Source organism: Eumetopias jubatus, unplaced genomic scaffold (assembly GCF_037043125.1).
Source record: "Eumetopias jubatus isolate StellerSeaLion01/CBP00866 unplaced genomic scaffold, mEumJub1_p1.0 scaffold_9, whole genome shotgun sequence".
NCBI lineage: Eukaryota > Metazoa > Chordata > Mammalia > Carnivora > Otariidae > Eumetopias > Eumetopias jubatus.
In genome coordinates this window covers 36,284,051-36,305,758 of record NW_028274815.1, presented here as the reverse complement: position 1 = coordinate 36,305,758, position 21,708 = coordinate 36,284,051, and the positions used below count along the sequence as shown (strand labels likewise).

Below are 21,708 nucleotides of genomic sequence, written 5' to 3'. Positions count from 1 at the left end.
GCTCCCTGGGCCCAGGGAACAAGCTGTCCAGGAAGTCGGGGCTCCTACCGTGGTCTCCTCTCTCCCTCCCCAGAAAGCTCAAAGTCTACTGCCTTGCCCTGGGACTTTAGTTTCTACCACTGTGTCCTGTACTCAATTGTCCCTCCAGTCTGCCGGCGCCCAAGAAGCAAGTATCAGAACTGTAGAGAGGGAGTTGGTCAGGTGGATGTGGGCACGGGAAGTCCTGGCCGCTCAGAGCGGAGACATTTGACTCAGTGGATCTTGCATGGCAGCCTCTTAGCCTGGCACCCCTGATCCAAGAGGGTCTGGTCCAGCTCTGGCCCCAACACAGCTGCAGCTCAACTCAAATCCCTGCTGCCCCCAAACGGTGCATTACAGCGGACTTTAATATGACTGTAATCTGGGGTAGCCCAGGCCTACAAACACTGCAGGGCAGAGTAGCTGGGAGATGCAGACAGAGCAAGACAATGAACACGAACACTAAACTCATCTCCCGGACCCTCCTTTTGTTGTTGTGGGCAGTAGGAAATGAGTTCCGGCTTAAGTGGTGATTGTTCATCCCTTGCCTCTGGGTAACTCCCACATATTTTATTGATTCTCCTTTTAAATACAAAGGAAATGTTAGCTCTTCCCTTGCAAAGACCAGTCTGCCAGCGAGGTGAGGTGACCTAGGTGACCGCTGGGGGTGTGGTGAAGCACTTGGGATCGATTCTGTACGCTGTCATTAGGTGAGTGGAAGTCACGTCTATCAGTTTCCTGCGGCTGTGTGACAAATTACCACAAACTGAGTGGCTGAAGACAACACAAATGTGTTCTCTTACTGTTCTGGAGGTCAGAAGTCAAACGTGGATCGTACAGGACTGAAATCAAGGTGTTAGCAGAGAAGGACTCCTGGAGGCTCCAGGGGGGAAAAAATCTCTGTTCTTATCTTTTCCAACTTCTAGAAGCTACCTGCATTTGTTGGTTCCTGGCCCCTTCCGTCTCCCATCTTCAAAGTGCATCACAACAACCTCTGCTTCTATTGCTCATTCCCTTCTGATCTTGACCTTCTTGCCTCCCTCTCATAAGGACTCTCGTGATGACATTGCGCCCGCCCAGATAATCCAGGATAATCTCTATCTCAAAATCAGTAATTCAATCACACCAGCAACATCCCTTTTCCCATGTGAGACAGCACACAGGTTCTGGGGATTAAGACATGAACATCTTTGGCAGGCCTTTATTCTGTCTACCCCGCCACCTGGGCAGCCACAAGCAACAATGTGATGAATAAGGACATTGTTGGTTCCTATAACGGGAAGCCTGGAGGTAGGAGAGTGCCCAGGGCTGGTTTAGTACCTCTACCCCGGGACCATTTTTTCTTTCCATCCTTCTGTTCTATCCTTTCTCAGTGCGTTATCTTTATCTTTTTTTTTTTAACTTGTCTCCTCTCAATCATAAGATACATACTGCAGCTCTAAGCAACACATGGTGCCAAGCAGAAGGATAGTCAGGATAACATAGTAGTAAGAAACAACCGCAAAGCTATTCCAGGCATGCTGTGGTCACAGACCACCCCCCAAACCTTAGGGTTTATAAAGATAAGAGTTTATTTCTCACCTGTGCCACATGAGGGTTCTGTTCCATGTTCCCCCACTCTGATCCCAACAGACAGAAGAGCCACCATCATGTGGCCGCACAGGCTCTTAAAGCTGTCAGCTGGGAAGGACACATGTAACTTCCAATCACGATCCCTTGACCAATGCAGTTCACTCCTGACTCTACGGGAGAAGGAAAGTACCTTTCTGGACATGGCCAGAAAGCCAACACCCGAAATGAGCACAAGCGAGCAACACCAGTGAGCAACACTAGTGACTACTAATTCTGCCCCCTTTGCCCACTAGTGGCTACTAAATCTAGCCAAATATTTGTCTCGCTCTGCCTTCCACAGGCGAAATACACTCTCCACTCCTCAAAGGAGGCAACCAAATTCCCATACTGTCACAAAATCAGGTCCACAGCCAGTGGGGGATGCATAGTGGTCTATCGAGTCAGGGTGTGGTTCCTCTGGATTCAGACTTATAAGCTAAAAACATGTTACTAAGTGCATGCAGCTTGAGTGAGGAAAAAAAATCTTTGTTGTTATAAGCCACCAAGATTTTTTGGAGTGTTGTTTGTTCTAGAAGCTATTGGAAGAATGTTGCTGCTGAAATTAAAAAAAAAAAAGTGTGCACTGGCTTAAGAATTGGCAGGGGCAGTGAGGATGCTGTTAACCAAAACCAAACAGAAGGGAGTCCATGTTAGGAAGTGGCAAACAGGGACACTTGGGTGGCTCAGGGTCCTGGGATCAAGCCCCAAGTCGGGCTCCCTGCTCAGCGGGGAGTCTGCTTCTCCCTCTGCCCCTCCCCCTGCTTGAGTGTGTGTTCTCTCTCTCTCTCTCTCTCTCAAATAAATAAATAAAACCTTAAAAAAAAAAAAAAGGAAGTGGCAAACATTTGATAAAACTGTACCCAGCAGACAACATAGCTAATGAACTCATTGCTCCAGGAGAAGATGCTGGAAAGAATGTCAGCATTGTCTGTCCTGGCTGCTGGCTGCTACTGGCTGTGTTTGACAAACTATAATAAGAAAGAGATGGACTTAGAAAGAACTGAACAGTTTGCAGGCAGGGATGAAAGGGAATAGAGAGCCCACAAATCCAGGGACTTTCAGAGTTGGAAGAGGCAACTGCTCCCCAAGTCCTATCAGTAAAAGATAAAACAGAAGTGTTTTGAGCAACAAAGGCCAATTAAAACTCAGGAAACTCTAGCTCTACCCTTTTGCCCCTCTGGCAAGAGTCTGATCCACATCCTTGTTAAGACCTCTGGATGGATTTTTGGGGTTCCCAGCAAGTCAACTCTCACTCTGGGGCCCGTCAGACCAAGCAACTCCCCATCGGAAGCATCATAGGCACGGCATCAGAGCATGAGAGTCGGCTTGAAAAGGTACCCCAGAAGTGACAGGCACCACTCTGTTCACATGACACACCTACTCCAAGGAACAGAAAAGTGTTACCCTCCCAGGTGCCCAGAGTGGAGAGAATCAACAGTACTTGCCAACCGTCCCTAAGGAATCTTTCAAGGAACCTGTGAATCTTTGAAGGAATTTTTCAGGGAAAGTTCAGGGAAATCAACAACCTGATAGAATTGCCCTTAGATCTCCTGACCTTAACTAGGCCCTATGCCCACTGAATAAAGTCTTCCAGGGCTGCCTGAACGAATTACCACAAACTGGGTGGCTTAAAATAGCAGATATCTATTCTTTCATGGTCCTGGAAGCCAGAAGTGCTCAGAAATCAATGTGTCAGCAAAGTGCCCCGTTCCTTCTGAAGACTCTGAGAAAGAATCCTTCCTTGCCTCTTGCTAGATTCTGCTGGCTCACTTGGTGTGCCTTGGCTTGTAGCTATTGCACTTCCTGGCTCCCTTCTCACATGACCTTCTTCTCTGTGTATCTCTGTGTTTTCTAATCTCCCTCTCCTTATGAGGACACCAGTTACTGTGGTTAGGGCCCACCCTAATCCAACATGACCTCATCTTAACTTGATTACATCTGCAAAGACGTTATTTCTAAATAAGGTCACATTCTGACATTCCAGGTAGACATGAACTTTTGAGGAACACTATTCAACCCAGCATACCCATCCAAAACCAATCACTAAAAACATGAGAAAGGAATGGAAGACGATGACCACTATTGGCTTAAATAACTGGTTTTCACATTGGCTGCACATGTAGAGTAATCTTGGGTTTTTTTTAAATGCTCAGTAGTGGACACACACACTAAATAAATAAATCTAATTTCTAGAGATAGAGCCCAGGCATTTGTACTTTTTAACCCCTGCCCCAAAGGTGATTCTAATGTGCAGCCATTGGCTTAGACTGGTGGTTCACAGCCTTGCAGCACAGCAGACTGTTACATGACTAGGACAATTGAGAAAATTTAAACAAGGTGAATTAAATAATATTATTGTATCACTGTTAACGTCCTGATTATGCTAATTGTATTGTGGATATATAAGTGAATGTTCTTGTTTTTAAGAATGCAAATTAAAGTATTTAGTGGTAATGGGGCAACTTCCTTCAAATAAGTGAGGAAAAAAAATGTGTGTATACATATATAAACACATATATGTGTAGATGGAGGTAAAGCATATGTATGTGCATATATGTACACACACACAAACACACACACACATACACACACACAAAAAAAAAAAGAGGGGAGAGGAGGGAGAAGACACAAAATGTGCCCCCCCCAGGTTGTAATGCTAAGCGAAGTCAGAGAAAGACAAATACCATGACTTCGCTCATACGTGGAATTTAAGAAACAAAACAGAGGAACAAAGGAAAAAAGAGAGAGAGACAAACCAAGAAGCAGACTCTTTAACTATGGAGAACAAACTGATGGTACCAGAGAGCAGGTGGGTGGGGGAATGTGGGAAATAGGTGATGGGAATTAAAGAGTACACCATGATGAGAAAAAAAACAGGCCCCCCCGGACTGTCTGGGTAAGCCAGGACTTTCTCAGTTATAAGTAATAAGAACCTACTTGAACTCTCTTTAGCGAAATGGAAATGTATTGATTCACAAAATCTAAGGAAGTTTCATCCTAACTGGGGAAGGGCAGGCGTGTGGCTGGTATCAGAAACTGGGACCAGCTCTCTCCTCCTCCTCCCCTGCCCTCCCGATCTTTCCCCCTCCACCCCCCCCGCACCCCAGCAGCCCACTCCTCAGGGCAGCTCTAAGTCCTTTGTCAGGCAGAAAAAGGCTGGGGCAAGAACCAGGGTCCCCACAGCTGGACATCAGAGGGAAATGGAAGGAACCCAGTGATCACAGGCCTCTGAGAAAGAAGTACTGATCCACTGTGGACTGGGGATGGCATCTGGGTTTGTGCCCCGAAGCTACTCTATAGCCCTAGACCCTCCATACAGGAGGCTGCTGCTGGCTTTACTTTGCGCTGCTCCTAGACCCTTGGCCCATTTTTGAGAGGTGGGTCCTCAGCTAGAACATTTAAAGAGCATTCCCACATGTGGTGGCTTTTTGGATCTTGACACAGCCACATTTCCTTTAGCTCTTTCTACAGTGATTATAGTGTTAACTGACTTGCCCAAGGGCACACTGCTCTCTGTGGCAGAGGACCCAGGGCTCATATGACTCTAAGTCACACACTACATCCCACTACCCAGACAGGACTGACCCGTGGGCATCGGTGACCTTTATGGATGCTTCTCTTACGGAGGCCTGGGGCAAGAACATTACAGTCCAGGGCTCAGTGTTCTGAGTGAGGCACAGACTCTTCTCAGGGGACTTCAGTTTGTTTTGTAGATATTGTGGGACCATAAAATCTCAGTGCCAGGAGCCCCCTGAAGCTGGTCCAGACAGTCCTTTCTTTTTAGATGAGGACACTGTAGGGCATGGCCTCTAATGGAGTAGTGTGGCCACCCTGCTAAGGTTGGAGGAGGGCAATGGGGCAGTCTGGGAGGCTGGTTTATAGTGCCCCACATGCTGCCCAGTACTCCCCACTCTGAGTACTTCAGAAGACCCAGTAACGGCACTAGCTCAGATTTACCTGACCCTTGCCTCACCTGCTGATGCAGAACCTTGACTCCCTGATAAGCCCCTCCTTCCTATCTTGCTAAGGTTTGTGGGAGCCCTGAGGAGTGTCTGCCATGGGACCATGAGCAGCTCTGCTGCCACCCGTACCAGACAGTCTGACCCTGGCTGGTGTGTGGAGAAGGGGGTCAGGAGACCCAGCTTCCCTTTAGGTTGCTACTTTGTGAACCAGGCCCTTGAGCACAGCTTACAATGGGGAAACTGGCAGCTTTTACTTACTGCCTCTCTGACCTCGGAGCTTGAGATGTGTCCAGGGTAAGGGAAGGGACAGATTCTAGAAACAGCCACCCCACTGTCCTCAGGAGTGCCCTCCCCTCCAAACACCCATGACTTCATTACAGGGTCACCTCTGATGGACCTGCCTCCTTTTTCCCCCAGGATAAAGTCTGCAAAGAGACTCAGCGGGTTTACTGCAGCCTTCACCACCGCACGGAGCACAGTGGCACAGGCTGGGAATGCCCACAGTCTGACATCAACCCTTATTAAATTATATTATTATTGTTTATTAGTTACTGATACTGATATTATTATTTGTTATTATGTATGAAATCCAAGCTCTGAAACTCTTGTTAGTGTCTTTCAGTCAAAGACAGCTAGGAACAAAGTTAGGTTTACTGGCTCACTGCCACAAGAGTGACAGCATACTATGGGGAATTGGGAGGCATCTCCCCAAGAAATGTTAGAAAGAACTTATTACAGGATTTGGGCTTGTGTTAGGGGATCGGGAGGAGGATCAAGGAAGCTGGCATCTGCTCTGGATTGGGCGCTATCAGGAAGCAGATGTAATTCCACGGGCAGCTTTGTTTGATACGAACATTCTTTAAAGTTGTTTATAGAACAGCACAGCTTGGCTGTTAGTGCCAGGCCAAATCTTGGCTATCATGAGCTGCGTTTTTCTCTCTCCCACTGAAGAAACTAAGTTCACAAGGGAGAGATGATGTGACTAGTTGATCTGCATTCTACCAAAGGCTGAGTAACTTTCCTCAGGTGTCCTGGCCTGTCAGACCCTCATTTACCTACCTTGAAAAACGGGTGTCAGGAAAACAAAGAGCATTCAGAAGCTAATACTTGGGGTAAGAGAAATGTGGCCAAACAGGGGAGTTTTTTGGAATCTGTGTTAGTTTTCTAGAACTGACATAATAAAGTATCCTAGCCTGGGTGGCTGAAGCAACAGAAATGTTATTTTATCACAGTTTCTGGAGGTGTCATCTGATTGGTTCCTTCTGAAAGCCATGAAGGACCTGTCCCAGGTCTCTCTCCTTGGCTTATAGATGGCCATCTTCCCATTGCCTCCTCACACTGTTTTCCCTCTGTACATTTCCATGTCCAAATTTCTTCTTCTAAAGACACCAGTCATATTGGCCTGAGGCCCACTCCAATCACCTCATTTTAACTCAACTACTTCCTTAAAGACCCTATCTCTAGTATGGTCAGACTCTAAAGTACTTGGGGTTAGGACTTCAACATCTGAATTGGCAAGGGGTAGGGCACAATTCAGCCCAGGACAGTCTATTTGACTTCTGTGAAGATGGAGGCTTCTCTTTCAACAGGAGCTAATCTACCAGAAAAGCTAACACAAAGAGAATAGGTCATTTTTTTTTTTTCAGTTTCCAAATGCTATGAAGGCACAATGACCACACAAGAGGCATGGTGGTATCCATGACTGGAACATCTCATAGCCATTCCAGCCTCTTTTCTATTGGGCTTATGGACAAGCCTGTTCTTTTCATCATTCCTCTAAGAATGAGTCACAAGGAGGATATCTTCAGAAGATGCTAAAGAGAATCACCATTTCGTGATTGGGTCACTAGTTTGCAGCTGCAGGTCAGCAGTTTGCAGTGTACAGCTCAAGTGACCTCATTCACTTTCAGTGGTTTTCCACTTTCCTTTTCAAAGTGACAGAGAGCTCTGCTTGCTAGGAACTGACTGTCCAGACATCTGTTGGTTATGTTCCCAGCCATGCTCCACATTTAACTTCCCAAGCCCCTGACTTTCTTTGGGTATATGTCCATGTGATTCAGAGGAGGCTTCAGGGGAAGGCACAGGACCTAACTGGTGCAGAGTGACACAGGACATTTGCTAGATTATTTGGCACTATGGAGTAAGCACACTGAGACCAGGAACTGCTGCAATAGTTTTGCTACCATGAAGGAACTAAGCTCGAGGCAAAGTAAAGAAAGAGGTGGCAGGGCTGAGAGAATAGCAAAGGAAAACTGGAAGAATCCTGATCAAATTACACCTGAAACCCACATACCTTTGGATTTTTCAGTTACATGAGCCAATAAATTCTCTCTGTTGTTAAGCAAGCTTGATTTGGGTTTTCTGGGTTTTTTTTTTTTTAAGATTTTATTTGTTTATTTGAGGGAGAGAGAGCATGGGGGAGGCAAAGGGAGAAGGGAGAGAACTTCAAGCAGATTCTGCACTGAACATGGCGCCTGACGAGGGGCTCGATCTCACGACCCTGAGATCATGACCTGAGCTGCAACCAAGAGTTGGATACTTAACCGACTGAGCCACCCAGGTGCCCCTGGGTTTTTCTCTTAATTGTGACTCAAAGTATCTGGACAGACTTACAAGCCTCTCTGTAAAGTCACTGGTGTTTGTTGTTGTCACTGGCAAGTACGCATCAATTACTGTACCATGACAAATTAATTAATGTCCAAGAGAAGGGATACTATTGAAGATGCAATTTCAGAAAAATCAAAGCGGCTATCAAGTGGGAATAAAGGAAGAAAAATAGATTTCTGTGGGGTTTGAATAGATCTCAAATTTTCAATGTTATTAAAAGCTTTGCCAAGCCAACTGGATCTAAGCAGAATATGCATATGGCATATATCCAGTGATGTGGAAGCAGCTAAAGAATGAGAAAATACCAAGAAGGCTGAAACCATGAGAGTGCAAGTCTGGCTGCGAACTTTTAAGTGGCTACTACAGGAAATATTTAATATGAATATAGGAAATGATCATAAGAGGGTTCATTGTTTTCTGTTGGGGTTAATTTTACTTCAGCTATTCTCCTTTTTCAACTCCCAAGTATGTGAACCAAATAAAATATACTCCCAGAATGCTGGTGCAAAGCCCAGGAGGACACTGAGATCCAAAGGTCAGAAATAATCAGGAAAATGGACTGAGAAGTTAATGGTTCAAGGTGGTCCGGAAGTCAAAATGGGCAATAAGTTAGGAAAAAAAAAAAAAAAGACAGTGGGAGGGACGCCTGGGTGGCTCAGTCAGTTAAGCACCTGCCTTCTTTCGGGTCAGGTTATGATCCCAGGTTCCCAGAATCGAGTCCCGCATTGGGCTCCTTACTCAGCGGGGAGCCTGCTTCTCTCTCTGCCTGTGCTCCCCCTGCTTGTGCTCTCTCTCTCTCCCTCTCTCTCTTTGACAAATAAATAACTAAAATCTTAAAAAAACAAAACAAAACAATGGGGTCATCATCTGGGTGTCCCCTTAGACAACCAGAAGGCCCAAGACCTCTGCAAGAGAGAAGCAGAAACAAAGCTCAGTGCCCAGTGATTCGTTTAGGCTAGGAAAAGGGGCTAGGCATTCTAAAACAGCACAGAAATTGCAAAGTGCAACAGATGGAAAGGCAAATCAGTTGTATTAACTAAATGAAACAAGCGTCTCATAGTCAAAAGTGTAGTGTAGTACATCAGCATGCAAAAGCAAAGGGACAGCAAAGATGTAAGGATACAAGATGACAATAGAAGAGTGACAGTAGGAACAGTGACTGCAACAGTAGCAGGCAAGGCAGAGAGCCTTATAAGTCAGAAATACAACTTAGGTAAATGCTGACAGAGGGTGAGCAGCCACTTTAAGTTAATGTGTGTCTAATCACATTACTTCCCTCGGTAGAGCAGGCATTATCAATTCAGGGAGATTAGATCCACAAACCCAAATCTAACATTCAAAATTTCAAGTGCTTATAAGGATTCCATCTGCCCAGAAGCCGCACCGTCCAGGAGACCTATCCCTGATCACCAAGTAACTCCAATGTTTTCCTTGTCCCTTTTAAAAAATTTTTCTCTTCCTTGTTCATTTTGCATAAAAACTTGCCACTTCTTCACATGCCTCCCAGTTCTCTGGACTCTTGAGAATGGAGACTACCTGCTTCGTAAATTGTTAAAGTCTGGCTCACCTAAATTGTCTTCATCATTTTAACATCATATGTGTGGGGAAATTAAGCATCTGGTAAACCAGGCTATCGGTTATTCATGGTATCACTTCAGTTTCCTCGTGCCATTCCTTTGTCTCCAGAAGGACAAGCTAAAGGACCTAATTCAGACTTTGATGCACAGACAAGAATTATATCAGTGCTCAGCTATGTAAACATCTGTCAGGACTGTCTCTAAAACTGATGTTTCCAAGTCGCCAAGTCTGAGCCTTGATTTAGCTCTTTTCTCTAGTTTGGGAAGTGTCCAGCTCTTTGAAGGGATGGAAGCAAATCCAATCTGAGCAAGAATACCAACCGGTTGCCAATTTCATAAGAGGACAGAATTGCTGTCCTGAAAGTACAGATGTTATAAAGTACAGAAGCTATTAATGCTAATGAAATTCTGAGCTGATGCTCAAAGATGCACATCACCCCATGGTATACTAAAAAAATTATCTGGTCTTTGACCTAGGTTCCTGGCAGATCTTCAAAAACCCTTGGAAGTCTTTCTAAGTGATAGGAGTTTTTGTTATGCTAATGAGGTGATTCCTGGTGGTTCTCCAGATAGCTTCAGGATGAGGGCTGCTCAGCAGAAAGATGAACCAATTGATTAGAAGTTTGGGGCTTGGGGCCACCTGATGGCTCAGTCGTTAAGCGTCTGCCTTCAGCTCAGGTCATGATCCCAGGGTCCTGGGATCGAGCCCCACATGGGGCTCCCTGCTCCGCAGGAAGCCTGCTTCTCCCTTTCCCACTCCCCCACTTGTGTTCCCTCTCTCGCTGTGTCTCTCTCTGTCAAATAAAATAAATCTTAAAAAAAAAAAGAAGTTTGGGGCTTGGAGTCACAGGATATCAGCCAGTCTTCCCAACCTCAAGAGAGAGGAGGGTGGGTTGGAAATCGAGTTCACTCACACACACCGGCCAATGATTTAATCAATCATTCTTACATAATGAAACTCTAGTAAAAACTCAGGACACTGAAGCTCAGTGGAGATTCCTGGTTGGTTAACACATTGATGTGCCAGGAAAATAATGTACCTTGACTCCATGGAGGGAGGGCATGGAAAGGCCAAACCCAGGACTCTCCCTGACTTCACCCTATGTGTATCTTTTATAATAAAACTGTAATCGTAAGTTTCCTGAGTTCTATGAGTCATTCTTGTGAATTATCAAACCTGGAGAAGGTTGTGGGAACCCCTGAATTCGTAGCCAATCAGTCATAAGTGTGGATGGCTGAGAACCCCTGAAACTTGTGGCTGGCATCTGAAGTAAAGAGATAGTCTTATGGGGGATTTTTAAGGCTTCTGGATCCAATTCCAACATGGCAAAGGGAGATACCACCCCCTCCCTTACTTCCACCACAACACCAAGCAAGTCCCAGACATCAGCAGGGTGTCCAGCAGGGCATCCAAAAATTCAACTTAATTCTGACACTATCTACCCAGACATGGCATCAGATTCCACAAGTTAAAGGTTCAGTCCCACAAAACTGTCCCCCACCCCAACTTCAGACACCAGTCCCAAGCCCCAGGCTGTTACCTGTGCTTCTAACCAACTAGCTACAGAATGGAGGTTCCAACCACCTCCTCCTTGGATTTGATTAATTTGCTAGAGTAGCTCACAGAACTCAGGGAAACACTGACTTACATTTACCAGTTTACTAAAGGATATGATAAAGGATATGAATCAACAGCCAGATGAAGAGATACAAAGGGCAAGATCCCAAACAAAGGAGCTTCTGTCCTCATGGAGTTTGGTGGTGTTTGGTGACACATGGAAGCACTCTGGTTCCCCAAGTGTGGAAGCTTTTTGGACAAAAAAAGGACCAATAAGCTGCCCTCTTGGCTTTATATGGCGGCTTCATTACATAGTCATGATTGACTGTCTTTAGCCATTGGCCATGTCAACCTTCAGCTCCTCTCCTCTCCTGAGGTTGGGGGGGTGGTTGGGGGGAGTGGACTGAAAGTTCCAACCTTCTAATCACATAGGTGGTTCTCCTGGCAACCAGCCCCATCCTCAGGCGCTTTCCAAAAGTCACCTCATTAACATAACAAAAGATACCTTTACCATTCTTCTCATTTTCTCAAGGAAATTCCAAAGGTTTTTCGAACTGTAAGATGGAATTTGAAGAGGAAGACCAAATATATTTGAGAAATATACTTTGGTTCATCCAAAAGACAAAATATATGTATAGTTCTTATCCACAAGAATGGATCTGGGTTTTGACCATAGAGGCATCTTCTGAAGTCACAACCCTCAGAACAAAAACATTTTCTAAGATAAGGTTCTAATATCTCCCTTCCTACATATCAACTTTATTCTTAATATTCCATAGTCCCTTAAAATACTCATCGGCTTTCCGTAACTATTCTAATTATAAATCTCCAATCTTACATGATGTTTCAGCAATACATCTAATACTGCTACCATAAATTGCTCTAAATTCCCAGGGGAAGGAAGATATATGTGTATCTGTTATTACTTGCATTTGTCAAATAGGCAGAACCTAGAGAAAAATAATCATTTTTCTTTTCTGAACAGAGCAAGCACTAACTTTGATATCATGTGACAACCCAAGAGAGTTCAGGAATTCAGTGGAGAACCTTAGGAGGTTATAGGATAGTGGAAGTCAGAGAAACACAAAGACAAGGAAGCAGATTTCTTTTTTCATTTTACAGGAAACTGATAGCCAGATTAGGAGTTTGAGTCATGGGGCACCTGAGTTGGTTAAGCATCCGACTGTTGATTTCGTCTCAGATCATGATCTCAGGGTTGTGAGATGGGGCCCTGCATTGGGCTCCATGCCTGCTTAAGATTCTCTCTGTCCGTCTCCCTCTTTCACCCCACCCCCTCTTAAAAAAAAAAAAAAAAGAGTTTGAATCATTTGCCCACTTGCTGCTCCTTGGGAAAGTTGAAGTTGGAGCTCCTCCCCTGATGTGGCCTGCCGTCCCTCCTCCAGTAACTTTGGAGATTATGATACTGAAATAACAAGTCACTGAAAACCCAAAGAAAAAGACTTTATCTATTGGCCTTCCTAAAAATTTAGAGAATCTGTTAGTCAATTTACATAGTGATTTAATATTGAAATTAGCAGATAAATTAGAGTTTTAAAGAAAGAGAAAGTTGTAACTGCACATTCCTGCCCCTGAAGCAGAAAAGGTGTACTTTACACATAACTAGACCTGCTGTTCCCCAAAGACCCAATTACTATCATGATGAAGTACAAACTCCTTAATTTAGCACTCAAGATTTGACATCAAACTATCAAACCAGTCTTTCAAAAAGAACCTCCACTACTCATTAACAGGAGTTCTCCAGGGTGATCCTTCAGTTTACACCAAGAATGACCTCCTCCATGCTCTCCCCCAGTCCTGTCTCCTTTGGCCCCTTCTGCTCCTTCCCTTGGCTTTGGAGTTTGTCCCCATCTCACCCCACCCCCAGCTAGGCTGTGAGCCACTCCTGAGTGGAAGAAAGGATCCCAGGCCGTGTAGCTGGCACTCTTCCCTGACACCCTGGCCTCCTCCACTGGGCTATGGCTAATGTGGTAATTCCCCAGAGCTCTTCTTTATTCTTTGTAATAGATTCTGCCCTGGGCAGATCACCACTACAGAAGAAAAAAGTCTAACCCAACAAAAAACCTAAACCTTGTGCGCAGGTGTCATGAGAAACTTTCAAAGCCACTTATTTAAAAAATGCTAAGATAGTAAGGGAGAGATCCAACCCCCTTCAAGGCCCAATTCAAGCTCCACCATCCTCATGAAGTTTTATGTGACAGACAGGCCCCATTTCCCCTCCATCCTCTGGATCTCCTAACAGATAATCTGAACATTAATACGGCATGTAATACATGTGTATACCACCTTTAAATAGTTTTCTATGACTGCATCTTCATCTCCCAGACAAAGCCACTAGCTTCTTAAGGAAGGATCTGTTTGAGTTAGACAAGGCTGTAATTAGATATAAATCCAGTGACATCTGGCATATGATGGATGCCCAATCAACATTTCTTAATTGATGACAGAGCCACTATCAGACACAGGCTGAAAACCTCAATGAGTGCAACAATCTGTCAATTTCTGTGATGGTTAGCAAAACCTAACATTTGTCTAAAGACCTCAGAGTGAGCACCCTCTCTGGTTTAAGTACTACAAATCAGATTCTTGTGTATATTCAAATTGGTCAACACTCTGGAAGGAATCCTGGACTGAGAGCATCAGGATTTCCAAAAGCTGCTATTTTTTAAGGGCCTTAAGAGATCAAACACCCACACAGTTTCTGCAAAAGGAAGGTAATCGCATTAATAACTCTTTGTATTTTACTGCATTGTTATGTGACTTTTGGAACAGCCTGGAGAGGTAGAATGGGAAGTCATTAAAGTCGAAGGGGCAGAGAACACTAGGTTGATTCTTTTCCAACTCACTTTTAGGCAGGAAGCATCAGCATATTACATATTTCTTCTCAGACATCTGGACTCCTTCACAAAGAGGTCTCTTCATTTATAACTCCTGAGAACTTGGGTCTCCAGAGCTCCTAGTTCCACGGAAGATGTTGAAAGTTTCCTTGTTGGCATTCTACAATCTATCAAACTCTTCCATTCTTATTTTAATTGCCATTTGGATGTAGGAACAGCCCCCAGGACCTTGAGCCCTCCTCCGCTCTGGGGCACCCACACAGCTTTTCAGATGAGTTAAATCAAGCCCAGAAGTCTGCGAGAGTATTAACCCATCATCTTCATATGCCATATATCATCTACATAACCAGCCCTGAAGTGTCTACCGACGTGCCTTCACATTGTAGTCACTAAGCCAAAATTCTAGGGCTCCCTCTCCGCGCGGTACTTCAAAATCCAGCCGGCACTTAGCGGGCGGGGAGCTTACGGTTTGACTGAAGACTGCGGGGCAAGTGGGAGGAACTAGCGGTGAGCCGGGGAAGGCGGGACAAATGTCTCCCGGCAACGGCCCCGGCGATTGGCCAGCCGGTCTATAGCCGAGGCCAATGGCCAGGCGCCCGTTGCACCGAGTGCGGCTGCGCGGGAGATTCAAATCGGTAGCGGCTTCTCGCCGGCGGCGCGGCTGGGTTGCTGTTGGCCCGCGTCTTCTCGCCATGGATAACCCGGAAAATGTCTTTCAGTAAGTGTCGGTCTGGTGGGGTGGGGGCGAGGCGGGGGCGCAGGCTCCGGCTGTGGACCGAGGAGGGGGCTGGGGTACCTAGGATTCGGGGTCTGCAGGTCCCCGCCCGGGCCGGCCGCAGTCCTGCCTCCTTTTGCCTCTCCCGCCCCTTTCCGTGGCTTTGGTGTGTTTCCTCCCCGCCCTCACTCCTACCCAGCCAGGCTGTGGGCCACTCGTGGGTCGTGGAAAGGACACCCGACCGTGTAGCTGGCGCTGTCCGCTGCGACCACGGTGGCAGTTTAGGGGTATTTGGCCAATCGTGAGGCCCTCGGAGCTCTCGGTTCATCTCTGTAAGGAATCCGCTCTGGGCAGATCGTCGCCGTGGGAGAAAAAAGTCTAACCTAACAAAAACCCTAAGCCTTGCGTGTAGGATTCATGAGAAACTTTCAAAGCCACTTAATTAAAAAAAAAAAAAATCTACAGTAGGGAGAGAACTTAAAATAGCTCTTACCCATAATCCCACAGTCGATTTGAAAAAAGTCTTTGAATAACCTGAACTTTATTTTTTTGGAATAACGTGAACTTAACAAAAAAGATACGCTTATTGTCATTTAGGTTGACCTGCTAACGATTTCTTACATTCCCACACCTTTGCTTTATGACTTTAGGTGATTTATCTAGATTGTTTCAAAAGCATTTTAAAAGTTCAGTCATATGTGACAGGAAGTAAAACTGGTTAGTTTTATCAGCACCAGGGTAATTTAGTCTCTTGGGGATCAGAAGACCAAGATCATTAAGTACAGCCAAAGCAAAAACCTGTTTGCTTTAAGGCTTCTCTAGCCAGCAAACTATTTCACTTTTAGAAGCCTGTTTTCCCCCATTTTAAAAGGGAAATCAGGTATTTCTGACCTTATTTTGACTTTGTAAAGACTAATTTGCTCCAGTGGACTGGATGTTTTTAGTATTCATTTACAAAGTGTATTCAGGCCATTTTACTAGGAAATGTGGTTGTTATTGGAATGTGAAATGTTTATTTGGGGCAGCCTAGTTACATATATTTTGGGGGAGCACCTATGAGGCATGAGAAGGAAATTAAAATTTAAAAGTAATTACTTTTTCATTTTAAAAAATAAGTAATCATTTATTTGGTTTTTAAAAAAGTATTCACTGAGATTTATTGTGCCTGTCTACTCTCCCAATCCCTGATAGGGAACCATTTTTCTAATTTATTTTTCAAATGTTTATTTTTGCAGATATATTTCTATTGTAATATTACATTAGTATGTCTATATAGGCATGCATATATGTGTGTATATCAATGGATGTATACGTATATGGATGTACAATTCCTGCCTTTATGTCTTGTAAAGTGTAGCTTTTTTTGTTTAACAGTATCCGTGGAGATCTTTATCAGTGTATAGAGCTCTTTCTCAATCTATTTTACAACTGCATATTTCATGTACCATAATCTAAAGAGTCTCCTATTTATGGATCTTTGGGTTATTGACAGTCTTTCACAAATAGAGCTGCAGTGAAAAATCTTGTATGTGTGGCATTTGGCACGTAGACAAATATATGTTTTCTAGATTCCCAGAAGTGGATTTGCTAGATCAAAAGTAGATCCATCTAAAACAGCATGGAGTTTCCTCAGAAAGTTGAAAATAGAGCTACCCTACCACCCAGCCATTGCACTACTGGATATTTACGCCAAAGATACAAATGTCGTGATCTGAAGGGTCACGTGCCTCCCGATGTTTATAGCCGCAATGTCCACAATAGCCAAACTATGGAAAGAGACTAGATGTCCATCAACAGATGAATGGATGTATACACACACACACTGGAATATTATGCAGCCATCGAAAAAATTAAATCTTGCCATTTGCAATGACATGGATGAAACTAGAGGGCATTATGCTAAGCGAAATAACTCAATCAGAGAAAGACAATTATCATAAGATCTCACTGATATGAGGAATTTCAGAAACAAGACAGGATCATAGGAGAAGGGAGGAAAAAATGAAACAAGACAAAACCAGAGAGGGAAAGAGACCATAAGAGACTCTCAATCTCAGGAAACAAACTGAGGGTTGCTGGAGTGGAGAGGGGAGGGAGGGATGGGGTGGCTGGGTGAGGGACATTGGGGAGGGTATGTGCTATGGTGAGCGCTGTGAATTGTGTAAGATTGATGAATCACAGACCTGTACCTCTCAAACAAATAATACATTGTATGTTAATTTAAAAAAAAAGTAGATCCATCTGTAATTTTGGCAGATATTACCAGTTCCCTTAGGGATCCAGAGCACTCTCACCTGCAAGCAAGATGTGAGAGTGCCTGTTTCCCACTGCTTCATCTATACACCGTTGCCACATTTTCTTAGTTTTGCCAATCTGGTAGGTGAGAAATTGTATCTGAATGAGTGAATTTCTCTTATAAGAGGTTGAGTATTTTCCTTTGGAATGCCTTTTACTTTTTTTTTATTGTTTCCCCCCCAATTTCTAAAAGCTCTGCTTTTTTATACCAATTTATCATTTCTCTTTTGACTCTGCTTGATGTGTTTATTTGATATGTAGAAGCTTTTTATTTATAAATAGTTTACTTTATTGAGCTTTTGTGGCTTCTAGATTTTGAGTCATAAGAAACATTGATTTCATTGGTATACAGATAGATAGCCAGGAGAAAGTATTGCTTTCAAATCCTGTAATCTGTGTAACCTCTCTGATAGAAAACCTGAAGTCTTTCTTAGCTTGACTCTCTCATACCCATAAGCAATCCCATAGGCAAGTCCCATTGTTTCTTTCTCCAAAACACCCCAAATTCCTTGCTTGCACTGTTCCCACCCTGGTCCAGCTCACCACCCCCTGGGACTGTTGTAGCTCCCTAACTGGTTTCCCACTTCTGTTCCCATTCCCCATCCCCTTTGCTTGAAGGGCCAGAATGGATGTTTTAAATACACATTACATGTTGTCACCCCACCCTTCTAGCTCAGCACACCTAAATAGCTTCATGGCTCTCTGGCACTGATCAAGTGTCACCCCCTCAGGGAGAATGGCCTTCCCTGACCACTCTATCTAAAAATTGTAACTCTTGTCACACTCTTACCTCATTTCCCATTTTGTTTTGTTTTGCTTTTTTTCCCTAAGTGCTGAATGTCACCTGACTTTATTTCACATGTTTCTGTTTGTTTATTTGTTCGTTTGCTCCCCTAGCACCTCAGCGCCCTTAAAGAACTTTTCTTCACTTGGCTGATTTTTTTTTTTTTTTTTTTTTTTTAAGCTGTGCTTGGGAATGCGGAAGTAGCAGCAAGCAGAGGGAGCCATAGTGGCTGATTTATGAACATTGCCATTATGTGTTCTTTGTCAGGGACGCAGTGTTGCATTGAGGCCCAGAAAGCAAACTATGTGGAGACCTGACTGGTGGTATCCTACTCTCCCACGCCCACTCACAAGCCCCCTTCAGGTCTCCCAGCCAAGTCTCAGCCAAGCTTCTGAGCAGCAAGGGGAGGGGTCCCACCATTTGAGGAATAACAACTGGTGGACATTGCCCCTCAGGATGGTAGTGACATTGGGCATCAGTGACAGGAGAAGGAGATTCTTAGGGATAGAGCCTGGGACCCTCTTCCAGCTGCCTCTTACATAAGGGCTAACTTCAGGGGCTTGGGTCTTGCTTTCTTCTGGAAAAATAACTGCGTCTGAGTTTTCTGACCACTTCTAAGTGAATAATCTTTCCATTTTTAATATAGCCTTTGAGCTGGTATTTGAGATTTCCATTTTAAGGTGTGTAAATGAGAATCATAAAATAAAATATATCTTTTGCTTTTAGGAATCATCCCTAATAAGTCATGTGCATATTTTTCTCTGTTCTAGAATGTTTGAAGCCCATATGCAGAGCTACAAGGGTGATGACCCACTTGGTGAATGGGAAAGGTTAGCATTTAGTTTATTTTTTTCCTTTAAACAAACTATATGCTGCCATGAAAATTAATATTATCCATACTTTTCTAGTTACATGCAGTGGGTAGAAGAGAACTTTCCTGAGAATAAGGAATACTTGACAACATTATTAGAACATTTAATGAAGGAATTTTTGGATAAGAAGAAATACCACAATGACCCAAGATTCATCAATTATTGTTTAAAATTTGTAAGTATACTTTCAGATGTATAATCAAATCTGTAATCCTATTGTACTTCTGCTTGTTTCCCCAGATTTTAAGATCATTTTAGACTGCCTTATTTAATTTTAATTTTATGTATTTATTTTTAAGATTTTATTTATTTATTTGACAGAGACACAGTGAGAGAGGGAACACAAACAGAGGGAGTGGGAGAGGGAGAAGCAGGCTTCCCACGGAGCAGGGAGCCCGATGCGGGGCTCGATCCCAGGACCCTGGGATCATGACCTGAGCTGAAGGCAGATGCTTAACGACTGAGCCACCCAGGCGCCCCTAGACTGTCTTATTTTAATTCCTGTTTCCAGTCATAAATTTTTTAAAAGTTGTATGGCCAGAGATGTGTATTTTGGAAGCTTTTGGCTTCTGTATTGCAGTCAGTAATTTAATTTTAAAACCCTCCTCCTCTATCAAGTCTATAAGTGTTAGGACATGAGATAGAAACCATTAAATTAAAAGGTTTGTTGAATGAGAGGGGTGTGGAGATGGAAGGATAAGCAGGGACTGCCAGGTATTCAGAGGGTTCCTGGGAGTAAAGTAAATTCATTGTGAATAATTAAAATATTAACCCTCGGGAACTAAATTTAACGCTAAAAGGAAAAGGCTGCCTCAGGTTAGGCATTCAAAGGTTGGGGCTCTTCAGTCTTGAAATGAAGGCTTTGGGGGCAGGAGTTCTAGTAATCATGAGTGTATCAGGTTAAGACGGATTTGTTCACTAAATTACAGGATACTATGATTTGAGGCACCCTATGGCACTTGAGCAGGCTCCGATTAAGACAACCGTAATACTTACATCATGAGTCATTTATGGAAGTCACTATCCTGGGAATTAGTGTGGGCAATTTCGGGGACATTGAATGTCAAGGAAAGAAATAAGCTTAATTTTTAGGTTTGCTGTCAGAGAGCCGCACAAGCCTTCCCCTGACAGTATAGCCTGAAGCCTCCATGAAGACTGAACATGGAAGGTGGCTGGGCTCTGGGCCATACCTAGACCAGCAATTCCTTTGTTCTTATATCTGTTTGCCTTGGGCTTCTGTAGGCTCAGTACAACAGCGACCTTCATCAGTTCTTTGAGTTCCTGTACAACCACGGGATCGGGACCACGTCATCTCCTCTGTATGTCGCCTGGGCGGGGCATCTGGAAGGCCGGGGAGAGCTGCAGCATGCCAGTGCCGTTTTTCGGAGAGGGCTTCAAAACCAGGCGGAACCGCGAGAGCTGCTGCAGCAACACTACAGGTAGTCTGAAAACAAAACTCTGGGCGCCGGGGTGACGCGGTCGGTTGAGCGGCTGCCTTTGGCTCCGGTCGTGATCCCTGGATCGTGGGATCGAGCCCTGCGTCCGTGCTCGGCGGGGAGTCTGCTTCTCCCTCTGTGCCTCCCCCTGCTCGTGCTCACCCTCGATCTCTCTCAAATAAATAAATAAAATCTTAAAAAAACAACTCTACATGGTATTCCGTACTTGGAAATGTCGTGTTTGCTCTTAAAAATCTTCTATTATTAATCTGTATGGAAAATCCTTCTCATTGTGAAAATGTGGATAATACAGAATAGTATAAAGAAAAGAAAATTGCCCAGAAATATTACGGTCAACATTTTGGTGCATTGCCTTCCAGTGTCTTTTCCTACGCCTGTGTGTGTGTGTCCTTGTATTTGTGTGTTTTAAGAGTAAATCATACTGTAGGTCTGTTATGTATACTGAGCTTTATACTGCCCCTAAGAAATTAGGAACTTTTCTACTACTTATAAAGCAAGGTGTGAAATCTGTCCCAGAGTTATGTCATAATTGAAGTGTTCTCTAAATCAACATTTAAGATATTTTCAGCATTTTGATTTTTATAGAGAACAACATAGTGAATATCTTCATGAATAACTCTTTCACAACTTTTGTTTTTTTTCTGTGATTAAATATACCTCATTTAGGAAATTTTGAAAATACAGAAAACTAAAGAAGCAGAAGAAACCTGGCATTGTAGTTTGGCATATTTTTCTCTGCTTGTTATATAGGATTTACAGGCATGCTTTCATATACCTGCAGCTTTGTGTCACGGTCTTTTTCCTTTATCATAGAGTTATCTCCCAATTTTTTCCTATTTTATCTTGTTCCTTCTCGTAGATTCTCAGAATTGAAACTATCTAGTCAAAGGGTGTGTGAAGAGTTTTTAAGTTTTGTGGTACATGGAACCACATTCCCTGCTCAAAAGTTTATACCAGTTTTTTGCTGGCCCGCTCTCTAGCAGCATATGAAATAACTTATCTCACTGTTTCCCTTGCCAGCATTTAATATGCTCATTGTTTTCCACTTTGCTACAGTGCTCATTTTTTTTTTTAAACTTTATTATGAGAATTTTTAAGCATGGGTTAAAAAAAAGAAAAATTAGTATAATGAACCTCCCATTTACCTATCACCTACTTTTAATAATTATTAACATTTGACCATGTTTTTTTCTATGCTGAAGAATTTAAGGCAAATCCAAGACAACAAAATATTTTAACCCAAACACATAAACATCTCTAACAAGTGATTTTTTTTTACAGAACCTTAATGCCATTTTCACACCTAACAAATTTTAACTATAATTCCTTAATATCCTCTAATTTTCAGTCATTCCTCATCATGTAAAGCATTGTGTTTTTGTTTGTTTTTTAAACTG

At 43.6% G+C, this 21,708-nt stretch overlaps 2 protein-coding genes across 4 annotated transcripts in view; one reads left to right on the top strand and one right to left on the bottom strand.

The window, feature by feature from the left end:
* The window catches only part of ACOXL (acyl-CoA oxidase like), a 354,745-nt gene extending 340,108 nt beyond the window's left edge, over window positions 1–14,637 (bottom strand). For all 3 annotated transcript variants that reach the window (XM_028117110.2, XM_028117111.2, XM_028117112.1), the window contains exon 1: window positions 14,198–14,637. The gene's annotated coding sequence lies outside the window, so the exon portion shown is untranslated. The remainder of the gene's footprint in view (window positions 1–14,197) is intronic.
* A 196-nt stretch (window positions 14,638–14,833) lies between these two features.
* Window positions 14,834–21,708, top strand: part of BUB1 (BUB1 mitotic checkpoint serine/threonine kinase) — a 45,394-nt gene continuing 38,519 nt past the window's right edge. Inside the window, exons 1-4 of the mRNA XM_028117228.2 lie at window positions 14,834–14,906; window positions 18,753–18,812; window positions 18,891–19,029; window positions 20,097–20,293. Coding sequence (XP_027973029.1) covers window positions 14,881–14,906; window positions 18,753–18,812; window positions 18,891–19,029; window positions 20,097–20,293 — 422 coding nt within the window. The 5' untranslated portion in view covers window positions 14,834–14,880. The remainder of the gene's footprint in view (window positions 14,907–18,752; window positions 18,813–18,890; window positions 19,030–20,096; window positions 20,294–21,708) is intronic.